The sequence below is a fragment of the Hemiscyllium ocellatum genome, chromosome 12 (assembly GCF_020745735.1).
Source record: "Hemiscyllium ocellatum isolate sHemOce1 chromosome 12, sHemOce1.pat.X.cur, whole genome shotgun sequence".
Lineage (NCBI taxonomy): Eukaryota > Metazoa > Chordata > Chondrichthyes > Orectolobiformes > Hemiscylliidae > Hemiscyllium > Hemiscyllium ocellatum.
In genome coordinates this window covers 101,943,946-101,957,882 of record NC_083412.1, presented here as the reverse complement: position 1 = coordinate 101,957,882, position 13,937 = coordinate 101,943,946, and the positions used below count along the sequence as shown (strand labels likewise).

At 49.1% G+C, this 13,937-nt stretch overlaps 1 protein-coding gene across 1 annotated transcript in view; it reads right to left on the bottom strand.

Moving 5' to 3' along the window:
• The window catches only part of pde9aa (phosphodiesterase 9aa), a 66,592-nt gene extending 62,615 nt beyond the window's left edge, over positions 1–3,977 (bottom strand). The window contains exons 1-3 of the mRNA XM_060833892.1: positions 3,906–3,977; positions 2,038–2,108; positions 56–133 (exon numbers count right to left, since the gene is read on the bottom strand). Of these exons, the coding sequence (XP_060689875.1) occupies positions 56–133; positions 2,038–2,108; positions 3,906–3,977 (221 nt within the window). The remainder of the gene's footprint in view (positions 1–55; positions 134–2,037; positions 2,109–3,905) is intronic.
• Between the last annotated feature and the right edge of the window lie 9,960 nt (positions 3,978–13,937).

The window sequence follows — 13,937 nt, the reverse complement described above, 5'->3', positions numbered from 1 at the left end:
GAGTGATGACGAATTACGAACGTTCAGGAGCCTGGGCTCAGGTGGATACACTTGCCTGGCTGTATTTGTCGGCATCGTTGGATCAATGGAGATGATCGCGTTGTCGGAATCCAGCAGAGAAATCGCAGAGCTCCTGAAATACAGTCATAAGACTCAGAACCCTGAGCTTCAGCAACGAGTGGGGATTGGACAGAAACTGGAACACAAGCTGATGGAACTCTCAAGAAGTTGGTCATCAGTCTAAAACTTCAGTTTACACATATTACCTTAACTTTGTCCCCACATCCATCCCCCACAGAAACCACAAACTCAATCAATATAAAAGCATTCCTCACCGACTAACCTACAGAATCTTTAAACACTCATCAGCAGTTTGTGATGGCATTAGAGTCTAGTTTTCACTGGAATATGACATAGCCCCAGAGCAACACTGTCAGTATTTGCAGATCTGTCTCTTACAACATCCTGTGCACTTTGCTCTGCTTCTGTTATGTTCTGAAGACAGAGATGGGGAGGAATTTCTTCTGCCTGAGGGGAGTGTACCTGCAGCATTCTTTACTGCAGTCGGCTGAGACAGACAGATCTGTAATCAGGAAAGGAATCAAGGACTATGGGGAAAAGGCAGGAGAATGGAGTTAAAGATTATCAGATCAGCCATGATCTCATTGACAGCGTGGAGAGACTTTTACCCTGTATCCTGGGAGTGTTTGATGGGGACAGTGTAGAGGGAGCTTTACTCTGTATCTAATCCTGTGCTGTCCCTGTCCCTGGGAGTGTTTGATGGGGGACAGTGTAGAGGGAGCTTTACTCTGTATCTAACCCCGTGCTGTCCCTGTCCCTGGGAGTGTTTGATGGGGACAGTGTAGAGGGAGCTTTACTCTGTATCTAACCCTGTGCTGTCCCTGTCCCTGGGAGTGTTTGTTGGGGACAGTGTAGAGGGAGCTTTACTCTGTATCTAATCCTGTGCTGTCCCTGTCCCTGGGAGTGTTTGATGGGGACAGTGTAAAGGGAGCTTTACTCTGTATCTAATCCTGTGCTGTCCCTATCCCTGGGAGTGTTTGATGGGGACAGTGTAGAGGGAGCGTTACTCTGTATCTAACCCCGTGCTGTCCCTGTCCTGGGAGTGTTTGATGGGGACAGTGTAGAGGGAGCTTTACTCTGTATCTAACCCCATGCTGTCCCTGTCCCTGGGAGTGTGTGATTGGGACAGTGTAGAGGGAGTGTTACTCTGTATCTAACCCCGTGCTGTCCCTGTCCCTGGGAGTGTTTGATGGGGACAGTGTAGAGGGAGCTTTACTCTGTATCGAACCCTGTGCTGTCCCTGTCCCTGGGAGTGTTTGATGGGGACAGTGTAGAGGGAGCTTTACCCTGTATTTAACCCCGTGCTGTCCCTGTCCCTGGGAGTGTTTGATGGGGACAGTGTAGAGGGAGCTTTACTCTGTATCTAACCCCGTGCTGTCCCTATCCCTGGGAGTGTTTGATGGGGACAGTGTAGAGAGAGCTTTACTCAGTATCTAATCTTGTGCTGTCCCTATCCCTGGGAAGGTTTGATGGGGACAGTGTAGAAGGAGCTTTACTCTGTATCTAACCCCGTGCTGTCCCTGTCCCTGGGAGTGTTTGATGGGGACAGTGTAGAGGGAGCTTTACTCTGTATCTAATCCTGTGCTGTCCCTAACCCTGGGAAGGTTTGATGGGGTCAGTGTAGAGGGAGCTTTACTCAGTATCTAACCCCGTGCTGTCTCTGTCCTGGGAGTGTTTGATGGGGACAGTGTAGAGAGAGCTTTACTCTGTATCTAACCCCGTGCTGTCCCTGTCCTGGGAGTGTTTGATGGGGGGACAGTGTAGAGGGAGCCTTACTCTGTATCTAACCCCGTGCTGTCACTGTCCTGGGAGTGTTTGATGGGGACAGTGTAGAGGGAGCTTTACTCTGTTTCTAACCCCGTGCCAATATGGAAAGTGAATTTGAAATGTTTTTTACTCTCTATGTCAGTGTGCTCTCTCCTGTGAGAGTCGGACCCTGGGGAGTGTGGTTCTTACCGAGCCAGTCCTGTGGTGCTGCACAGTAACTCCCGGATGTCACTGGGGCTGCAATATTTACTGAAAATGACCTGTGTCAAAGAGAAGCAGAGACAGTAAAAGCTGCTCAGCTGATCACCACGGTTACACAACCCGAAATCCTCAGCGTTACCTTTACTGCACCAAGTGGAACAGGAGGAGGGGACACAGGGGAGAGAGAGCATGGGGTGGGGGTGGGGGGCGGAATCAGTAACCACAAACACAGAGGGGGGAGCCACAGGCTCAGGCTGTGGTCCCAATGAAAAGGAACACAGCTCAGTTTGGACAAATTGTGACAGATAAGAGCAGGAGCTGTGAGATCCCATATCTCTCAGAGCGAGACAAGACCAGCTCCCAGCTCAGACTGCCTGCTTCATGTCACTGTCACCAAGATAATTAACAACTCAGCCCAGCCCGGCCCAGCCCAGCTCAGCCCAGACCAGTCCAGGCCAGCCCAGACCAGCCCAGCCTAGCCCAGCCCAGCCCAGCCCAACCCAGCCCAGCCCAGCCCAGCCCAGCCCAGCCCAGCCCAGCCCAGACCAGCCCAGACCAGTCCAGACCAGCCCAGCCTAGCCCAGCCCAGCCCAGCCCAGCCCAGCCCAGCCCAACCCAGCCCAGCCCAGCTCAGCCCAGACCAGCCCAGCCCAGCCCAACCCAGCCCAGCCCAGCTCAGCCCAGACCAGTCCAGACCAGCCCAGCCTAGCCCAGCCCAGCCTAGCCCAGCCCAGCCCAGTCCAGTCCAGTCCAGCCCAGCCTGGCCCAGCCCAGTCTAGCTCAGAACAGCCCAGCCCAGCCTAGCCTCGCCCAGCCCAGCCTAGCCCAGCCTGGCCCAGCCCAGCTCAGCCCAGCCCAGCCCAGCCCAGCCTAGCCCAGCCTGGCCCATCCTAGCCCAGCCTGGCCCAGCCTAGCCCAGCCTGGCCCAGTCCAGCCCAGCCCGGCCCAGCCCAGCTCGGTCCAGCCCAGCCCAACTCAGCCCAGCCTAGCCCAGCTCAGCCCAGCATAGCCTAGCCCAGCCCAGCCCAGCTCGGCCCAGCCTAGCCCAGCCCAGCCCAGCCCAGTCTGGCCTAGCTCAGCCTAGCTCAGCCCAGCTCAGCCCAGACCAGCCTAGCCCAGCCCGGCCCAGACTAGTCTAGTTCAACCCAGCCCAGCTCAGCCCAGCCCAGCTCAGCCTGGCTTAGCTCAGCCCAGCCCAGTCCAGACCAACCCAGCCCAGCCCAGTCCAGCCAGGCTTAGCTCAGCCCAGCCCAACCCAGCCCAGACCAGACCAACCCAGCCCAGCTCAGACCAGTCCAGCTCAGCCCAGCCTGGCCAAGCTCGGCCTAGTTCAGCCCAGCTCAGCCCAAACCAGCCTAGCTCAGACCGGCCCAGACTAGTCTAGCTCAACCCAGCCCAGCCCAGCCTAGCCCAGACCAACCCAGACCAACCCAGCCCAGCCCAGCCCAGCCTGGCCTGGCCCAGCCTGGCCCAGAAAACACCGCATCATCCAGAGGCAACATGCCCATAAATTCCAACCAAGCATCCCTTGACAGGGATCAGGAACAGGAACCCTGGCTGTTATCCCCTCTCTCTCTCTCTCTCTCTCCCCCTAACGCAGGGTGTATTGAGTCCCTGAGTTTCTGGATCTGTTGATCACAAAGTGAAGTCAGAACCTCCTGGTTTGGGAGGTGGTGACTCAGGGTCATTTTGAGCTGAACAGGAAGCTCCGTTTTTTTCCTGGAATCTGTAATACTAGCTTTTCCAACCCTCGCCTTTGTTGTATTTGGATGAACTGAATGGGATTTCCAGATGGGAATGTTGCAGTCTGGAAAGCCGTGTGGAAAGGGCTGTGTCTGGTCAGTGAGTGACAGTACCTTCTGTGTGCGGTTGTCACCAATATCCAGGAAAATCGCTTTGGAGCGGTGTGTGGATGATGCTGATCCCATTCCTCTCCTGCTGAGCCTGTAAGGGACACAGCTCACGGTGTGATGGGGATTCCAAACCGAGATGATCTGCAGCCCAGCACTCAACCTGCTCTCTCACTGTTTAACAACAGTCCAGAGGGTGAGAACGAGCCCCCCCCCCACCACACACACACACAGACACACAGACACAAACAGACACAGAGGCACAGAAACACACACACACACACACACAGGCACAGACACACACACACACACACACACACAGACACAAACAGACACAGAGGCACAGACACACACAGAGGCACACAGAGACACAGAGACAGAAACAGACACAGAGGCACAGACACAAACAGAGCCTGCAACACTGAGCGTGCTCCCTTGACAATCCATTTGTTTTACACAATATTCTGCTCTTTTCCAGTGTCTAAGTACCTCAGAATCTCCATAGCAACATACTAGAGAATTGGAAGCCTCCAGAATTAAATGCTCTGATGACTACATCTCAAGAGGCACTTTAAATGGAGGCTGTTGGACAGATGGAGATGAACAGGGGAGTCATCTTGAAAAATTGATCAGTGTTTCAGCAGTAAAATTTAGGGTGGCACGGTGGCTCAGGGGTTAGCACTGCTGCCTCACAGTGCCAGGGACCCAGGTTTGATTCCAGCCTTGGGCGACTGTCTGTGTGGAGTTTGCACATTCTCCCCGTGTCTGTGTGGGTTTCCACCGGGTGCTCTAGTTTACTCCCATATTCTAAACATGTGCAGGCTAGATGAATTGGTCATGCTAAATTACCCAGAGTGTTCAAGGATGTGTAGGTTAGGTGCATTAGTCAGGGGTAAATGTAGACTAATGGGGTAGGGGAATGGGTCTGGGGGAGATACTCTTTGGAGGGTGGGTATGGACTTGTTGGGCCAAATGGCCTGTTTCCATACTTTAGGGGTTCTATCATCATTGTAAGGATTCTGTGTAATTTCTATAAACACATCTCCTCATTGTCAACCTCAGTAAACAATGACCCACAGATTCAGGGGAATTCTAAGGACATGAAAGAAGTGAAGAGGTAAATTCAGTTAAAAGAGTCGTCAACAGAGACACGGTGACAGATATTGAAGAGAATCTTTCAGAAAACACAAAACAGATACATTCTAAAGAAACATTTCAAGGCATGAAGCTGTAATGTTGGTTAATTCGAAAAAATTTGAGGTAGTGTTAAACTAAAAATTTACAATTCTGCAAAGGCAAATGACTCTCTCCTCACATTCTAACAATGTCATACTAGACTCAAAATGTTAACCAGGAGAAAGTGAGGACTGCAGAGTGATGAGACACACCACAGTCGTATTATCAGCGAACTTGATGATGTGGTTCAACCTGTGCATTGTTGCACAGTTATGTGTCAGCATGGTGAACAGCAGTGGACTGAGCACACAGCCCTGGGGAGGGGGCATGCTCAGTATGATGGTGTTGGAGTCAGTTCCCAATCCAGACTAATTGTGGTCTCCCAGTCAGAAAGTCCTGGATGCCCTTCCACATGCTCGGTGTATTGCTGCTGTCCTGAAAGTGGCTGTGCATTCTCTGTGCGTGTGCACACTTTGCCTCTTTGATGGCCTAGGTCAGGTTGGCACTCGCTGTTGTTAGGGCTGCCTTATCATCTGCTCTGAAGGTGGAATCACGGGTCCTCAGCAGCGCACACACCTTTGTGGTAATCCATGGCTTCTGGTTGGGGTGAGAAATGATGGTCTTGGGCATAGTGATGTCAGCAACACACTTGCTAATATAGCAAATCATCAACGCCGTATACTCGCTTAAGTTGATAGAATCACCATCAGTTGCCGGCTCCATGAACCCATGGCAGTCAGTGCGCTTAAAGAGCAGAAATGGCTCCTGCCAGCCAGGTTTTCACCTACTTCTGAACCGGTCTGACACACCTGACGAGCGGTCTGTATGCTGGGATTAGAACAACAGATGTGGTCTGAGGAGCCGAGGTGGGGCCGGGCCTCTGTCCTGTATGTGTTGGGGATGTCTGTGTCAACAAGATCCAGTGTTTGCCCCACTCTCGTCGCAAAGTCTGCATACTGATGGAATTTAGAGAGCGCAAGTTGAAATCTCCAGCAACAATAAACAGTCCATCGGGGTGTGCATTCTGCAGTGTGCTAATGGCCCCAACAGTTCACAGAGTGCCTCCTTAGCACTGGCACTGGGAGGAGTATACACACCGACTACAAGGAAAGCGGTGAATTGCCGTGACAAATAGAAAGGTCTGCATCTAACAGTCATAAACGCCACCAGTGATGAGCAGTAACTGGAGGTTAGCACAGAGTCTTTGCACTATTCTGTGTTGATGTAGACACATCGAGCCCCACCGCACAGAGCTGCATTTCTGTCAGTGCCAAACAAGGTGAGCCTGTCCACCGGGATAGCGGTGTCTGAAACTCTGTTGCTAATCCATGTTTCCATGAAAACAAGGACTCAACAGTCTCTGAACACAAGCCGAGACTCCTGCTGCAATTGGATGCAGTGCAGTTTATCGTCCAGGGAGCAGACACTGGAGAGCAGAACGGAAGGTAGAGCTGGCCGGCTAGGGTTTGTTTTTAGCTTGGCATGAACTCCTACACGTTTACACCGCTTCTGGTAACTCAACACCCGGTTACCGGCATCAGGTGAGGCCGAGTTAGATGAGACATGTCCCACAAGAAGATGACCATCTCCAATAAGAGACAAGCAGCACCTCTCGACATTCAGCAGTGTTACTATCAGTGCATTCCCCCATATCCTAAAGGGGGGGTCACAACTGACCAGAAACTCAACTTGACTCACCACATTAATGCAACACGTATATGAACAGATCAGAGGCCAGGAATACTGCAGTGAGTAACTCCCCTCCTGATTCACCAAAACCCTTCCACCATCTACAAGGCACAAGTCAGGAGGGTGATGGAATACTCCCCACTTGCCTGGATGGGATCAGCTCCAACAACACTTGAGAAGTTTAATACCATTCAGGATAAAACAGACTTTGTCCACAAACATCCACTCCCTCCATCACTGATGGTGGCACAGTGGCACAGTGGTTAGCACTGCTGCCTCACAGCGCAGAGACCCGGGTTCAATTCCCAACTCAGGCAACTGACTGTGTGGAGTTTGCACATTCTCCCCGTGTCTGCGTGGGTTTCCTCCGGGTGCTCTGGTTTCCTCCCACAGTGAAGTGCAGGTTAGGTGAATTGGCCATGCTAAATTGCCCGTAATGTTAGGTGTAGGGGTATGGGTGGGTTGCGCTTCGGCGTGTCGGTGTGGACTTGTTGGGCCAAAGGGCCTGTCTCCACACTATAAGTAATCTAATCTAAAGACACTCAGTAGCAGCAGTGTGTACTATTCACAAGATGCACTGTAGAAATTCACCAAAGCTCCTCAGGCAGCACCTTCCAAACCAACAACCACTTCCATCTAGAAGGACAAGGGCAGCAGATACATGGGAGCACCACCCTCTGCAAGTTCCCCTCTGAGCCACTCACCATCCTGACTTGGAAATATATTGCCGTTCCTGTCCCTGGGTTAGAATCATGGAATTCTCTTTCTCAGGGCCTTGTGGGTCTACCTACAGCAGGCGGACAGCAGTGGTTCAAGAAGGCAGCTCATCCCCACCGTCTCAAGGGGCAACTAGGGACAGGCTATAAACTGGACCATTTTTGCAATAATGCTTCCTAAAGGCACTGCTTCAGGAAATCTTTATGAAACATCCATGATCACTAATCTCACTAATTCCTATTTCTGGGTTTCAGTAGGGGTTCTACTCAATGTATAAAAATCCTGCTGAATGGTTCTCTGGAAGCTAGTGTTGGATTGAAAGCACATTTAATTGATGTTTGAGGTTTTGCTTATGATTTTCTAATACCTTGGTTTTGTGAGACCCATAACATGTCATGATGATACTCAGGTGAATCTACCACCTGATGGTCCACTGCCCTTATTGATAGCTATTTAAAATCGTCCCGACTTCACGAGTACCTTGTTTTTCAAGTACAAATATTCAGGCATCATTTCTGACTCAGTCTCTGAGTTGGTTGTTTGATATAACTCTTTAACTGCAGGATCCAATTCTTGCATTTCTATTAAAGATGATGAGCTAAACATCTCAGCCTTACTCTCCTGACCTTCTTTCATTTTATTTAAATTCTTAGAAATTGTATCTGATTATTGAGTTTTCCAGATCATCTCTACTTTCATAGATTCCTCTTACCCCTGCCTAATTCTAGGGGCCTAAGATCTAGTCACAACATAGTCAGGAAATAATCCTCCTGTAACAGTTGTTTCTTTTACCTCCACTGATTGTGCCATTGCCCTCAGGGAGGCTAATATTCCTGAACCTGCTTGGTCATTCCCTCAGATAAAAGCAATTCCTTCCATAAGAATTTGTTTCACTGCTCCAATGTCTCCATTTAGGAAGTCACTCTGTATAACAGGACGAGTGTGTAACATCCATGTAAACCTTTACTCAATCATTTCTCTTTTATTAGCCACTCTGGAAGACAAATAGTTTCATCAGCCAGCATCAGTAACTGATGTGCTCCACTATCTCTAATGATCTTTATTGCTTTATTTCCTTGATTTGAAGCATAAGGCAAGTGATATGTTGGTCTTCTTAGTGAAAGGTTTTGAGTTCAGGAATATCTTGCTGAAATTATACAGGGCCTTGGTGAGGTCACACTTGGAATATTGTGCTTAATTTTTGTCTCCTTCTTTGAGGAAGATGCTGTTGTCATAGAGGAAGTGCTGCGAAGAGTTATCAGATTGATTCTTGAGATAGTGGGGCTGGTGTCTTAGGGTGGCATGGTGGCTCAGCAGTTAGCACTGCTGCCTCACAGCACCAGGGTCCCAGGTTCAATCCCCACCTCAGGCAACTGTCCATGTGGAGTTTGCACATTCTCCCCGTGTCTGTGTGGGTTCCCTCCAAGTGCACCGGTTTCCTCCCACAGTTCAAAGATGTGCAGGTTAGGTGAATTGGCCATGCTAAATTACCCATAGTGTTAGGCGCATTAGTTAGAGGGAGATGGGTCTGGGTGGGTTACTCTTCGGAGGGTCGGTGTGGACTGGTTGGGCCGAAGGGCCTGTTTCCACACTATAAAGAATCTAATTGAAAAGAGATTGTGTTGATTAGAATTGTATTCACTGGAGTTAAAAAGGGTGGGTGGGGGGATCCCATAAAAACCTATAAAATTCTAACAGGACGAGACAGGGTAGTTGCAGGAAGCATATTTCCGATGGTTAGGAAGTCCAGAACCGGGGTCACAGTCTCAGGATACAGGGTAAACCATTTTGGACTGAGATTAGGAGAAACTTCTTTACCCAGTGAGTGGTGAGTCTGTGGAATTCCCTATCGCAGAAAGTGGTCAAGGTCAAAACATTAAAATATAACAAAGAACATCTGAAACAGAACCAGAATTTGCAGGAGAAATTCGGCAGGTCTGGCAACATCTTTGGTGAGAAAGCAGAGTTAATCTTTTGGGTTCAGTAACCCTTCATCAGAGCTCTAGGCAAACGCTCAAACGCTGCCAGTCCTGCTGCATTTCTGCCACAGCTTGACATTTTCCATGTCTGATTAAGTGTCTGATTAAGTTTTATTGTTTTGGCCCTAAATTTTAGTTGTTGGGCATCGAGTATCCGACACTGCAGATTGCCTTTTGGATAAACTGACGTAGACTGCTTTAGCTGCAGCTGTCAAAACATTTTGTAACATTAAGGATTGTACTGGTCTTGGCCACTTCATCCAATCAGCTCTTTTCTCACACGAGGGAAGATACCTTTTGTCTCCATTCTCAGGAATTGTAGGTAGAGAGTGCAGCTTCATTTTTAATCAAGCCCTTTATTAGAATCAGAATCAGCATTTTCAAGGTACTAATGTTTGTGTGTGTGTGTGTGTGTGTGTGTGTGTGTGCTGGGCATCGGGGGAGTATAAAGATTTCCACTCAGAAAACAAATAGGAAAATAGAGCATTCTTTGAAACAATGTGATTCGGTAATGTGGAGGCGTCCTGGTCTGTGGTCCAGAAATTTCCCATTGCAGGTACAACAAGTAAATAGGAAAACAAATAGTATGTTATAGCTCAATGCCTTGGTAATGAAGACTTCAAATGACACATTTGACAAGAGACTGACTGGTAGATCACAACGGGAGGACTGTGTTCAGTTGTGGTCCCTTTCCCAAAGGAGATGCTTATCCTGAAATCGGTCCCCTCTGGTAACTGGACAGGCAGCTGCTGGAAACAGATTCCACGTGTTTATTCTGTGCATCATCTGTGTGCTTTTAAACACCTCCAGAAAATCTCCCCTTATCCTTCTCTGCTCAAAGGAGGAGAATAATCTTGATCCATAGAATAATTCCCTAAAATCACTCCTTGTGGAAGTGCCATCTTTCAGACATTAAACCCATGCCCGACCCAGTCTCACAGGTGATTGGAAAAGATCCTGAGTTTATACTGAAGTAGTACAGGGGAGTTATTGGAGGCAATCAATATTTAGTTCATAGAATCCCTCCAGTGTGGCCCAACAAGTCCACACCAACCCTCCAAAGAGTAACCCACCCAAACCTACATTTACCCCTGACTAATGCACCTAACCTACACATCCCTGAACACTACGGGCAAGTTAGCACGGCCAATTCACCTGACCTGCACATCTTTGAACTTTGAGAGGAAGCCCACACAGACAGTCACCTAAGGCAGGAATCAAACTTGGGTCCCTGACACTGTGAGGTAGCAGTGCTAACCCCTGAGCCACTGCACCACCCCAGACCCCTCAGGTATCAGCACGAGAAACATTTCTCCATTGTTCTGAAGAGCAGTCATATCGGATTTGAAACGTTTGCCTTAGAGAGAATTGTAAGGGGTAGGATTTATGAACATCTGGATAGGAATAATGTGATCAAGGATAGTCAGCATGGTTTTGTGAAGGGCAGGTTGTGCCTCACAAACCTTATTGAGTTCTTTGAGAAGGTGACCAAGGAAGTGGACGAGGGTAAAGCAGTAGATGTGGTGTATATGGATTTTAGCAAGGCGTTCGATAAGGTACCCCACGGTAGGCTACTGCACAAATTACGGAGGTATGGCATTGAGGGTGCATTAGAGGTTTGGATTAGGAATTGGCTGGCTGGAAGGAGACAGAGGGTAGTAGTTGATGGTAAAGGTTCATCTTGGAGTGCAGTTACTAGCGGTGTTCCACAAGGATCTGTTTTGGGACCATTGCTGTTTGTCATTTTTATAAATGACCTGGAGGAGGGGCTTGAAGGCTGGGTGAGCAAGTTTGCGGATGATATGAAAGTTGGTGGAGTTGTTGACAGTGAGGAAGGATGTGGTAGGTTACAGCGAGATATACATAAGCTGCAGAGCTGGGCAGAAAGGTGGCAAATGGAGTTCAATGTAGCTAAGTGTGAAGTCATTCACTTTGGTAGGAGTAACAAGAAGATGGATTACTGGGCTAATGGTAGGCTACTTGGTAGTGTGGATGAGCAGAGGGATCTTGGTGTCCATGTACACAGATCTCTGAAAGTTGCCACCCAGGTAAATAGTGCTGTGAAGAAGGCATATGGTGTACTGGGCTTTATTGGTAGAGGAATTGAGTTCCGGAGTCCTGAGGTCATGTTGCAGTTGTATAAGACTCTGGTGCGGCCTCATCTGGAGTATTGTGTGCAGTTTTGGTCGCCATACTATAGGAAGAATGTGGAGGCACTGGAACGGGTGCAGAGGAGGTTTACCAGGACGTTGCCTGGCATGGTAGGAAGATCGTATGAGGAAAGGCTGAGGCACTTGGGGCTGTTCTCATTGGAGGAAAGAAGGTTTAGGGGAGATTTGATAGAGGTGTACAAGATGATTAGGGGTTTAGATAGGGTTGACAGTGAGAACCTTTTTCTGCGTATGGAGTCAGCTGTTACTAGGGGACACAGCTTTAAATTAAGGGGTGGTAGGTATAGGACAGATGTTAGGGGTAGATTCTTTACTCAACGGGTTGTGAGTTCATGGAATGCCCTGCCAGTAGCAGTGGTGGACTCTCCCTCTTTATGGTCATTCAAGCGGGCATTGGATAAGCATATGGAGGATATTGGGCTAGTGTAGGTTAGGTAGGCTTTGGTCGGTACAACATTGAGGGCCGAAGGGCCTGTACTGCGCTGTATTTTTCTATGTTCTATGTTCTATGTTAACTCTTGTTTCTCTCCCCGCAGATGCTGCCAGACCTGCGGAGGTTCTCCAGCAAGTTCTGTTGCATTTGTTTTTTAAGTTGTATCTTACTCCATTGCTGATTGTTCACAAAGTGGAAAACAGCGACGACTTTTCAAGAAGTGTTCCACTGGCCATGAAGCACGCCGCGTTAAAACAAATCTGTATTAAACATCTTCAAATATCAAAATCCTGAATCACAACCTATAATCACTTCAGCAGCAGAGATGAAACAGATGCATAGATGATCATATTTAGTCATAGGGTGGGGTGAATGGCTCATAGAATCATTAAATCCCTACAATGCAGAAAAAGGCCATTTAGCCCAAAATCTGAAAAGCATCCCGTGGCTAATTCACCCTAACCTGCACATCTTTGGACTGTGGGAGGAAACCCACACAAACTCAGAGAGAATGTGGAAACTCCCCACAGACAGTCACCCAGGGCAGGAATTGAACCCTGGGTCCCAAGCATTCTGAGGCAGCAGTGCTAACCACTGAGCCACCGTGATTTTGTATCCTACTAGCATTTGGAAACAGCAGGTGAAATTTAACCACGAGCTGGTTAGAACCAGACACGAGGGAATGTTCCACTTCGAACAGATTGTGTAAGCTGTACTTGAAACATCATAACAACACTGACAACACTTTAATGTCACAGGCATCTGATCAACAGCCTTTATTTAGCCTCTAACAAGCAGATGTCAACTTATTATAGGTCATGGCTAATGGAGTGAAGTCTCGGATATGGAGCTGACTGACAGCTAACAGAGAAAGGGGAATCAAAACACCTGCTCCAGGAGGTGTGGGGAGGGGAATAGGGTCGATTCTCAGCCTGTTCCTGCCCCACTGAATTCATCTCCACTTACCCCATCCCCTAGTCCAGTAACTCCCCACATATGTTCAGGACACCACCCACACCCTCCACCTCCATCAAGACCTCCATTTCCCCAGCCCCCAAAGCCTCATCTTCAACATGAACATCCAATCCCTCCATACCTCCATCTGCCATGACCAGGGCCTCCAAGCCCTCCATTTCTTCCTCTCCCGACGCCCCCAACAGTACCCTTCTACCGACACTCTCATTCGTTTGGCCGAACTGGTCCTCACCCTTAACAATTTCTCCTTCGAATCCTCCCACTTCCTCCAGACCAAAGGGTAGCCATGGGCACTCGTATGGGCCCCAGCTATTCCTGTCACTTTGTTGGCTACGTAGAACAGTTGATCTTCCGTAGTTACACCGGCACCACTCCCCACCTCTTCCTCCACTACATTGATGACTGCATCAGCGCCACCTCGTGCTCCCACTCGGAAGTTGAAAGGCTCATCAACTTCACCAACACATTCCACCCTGACCTTAAGTTCACCTCAGACACCTCCCTCCCCTTCCTGGACCTCTCCATCTCCATCAATGGTGACCAACTCAACACTGACATTTTCTTCAAACCCACCAACTCCCACAGCTACCTGGATTATACCTCATCCCACCCTACCTCCTGTAAAAATGCTATCCCTTATTCACAATACCTGTATCTGCTCCCAGGAGGACCAGTTCCACCACAGAACATACCAGATAACCGTCTCCTTCAAAGGCCGCAATGCCCCTTCCCACGTGGTTAATGATGCCCTCCAACACATCTCATCCACATCCCGCACCTCTGCCTTCAAATCCCACCCCTCCAACCACAACAAGGACAGAACCCCTTTGGGTCCTCGCCTTCCACCCCACCAACCTCATGTGCATCACATCATCTGCCGACATTTTTGCCACCTACA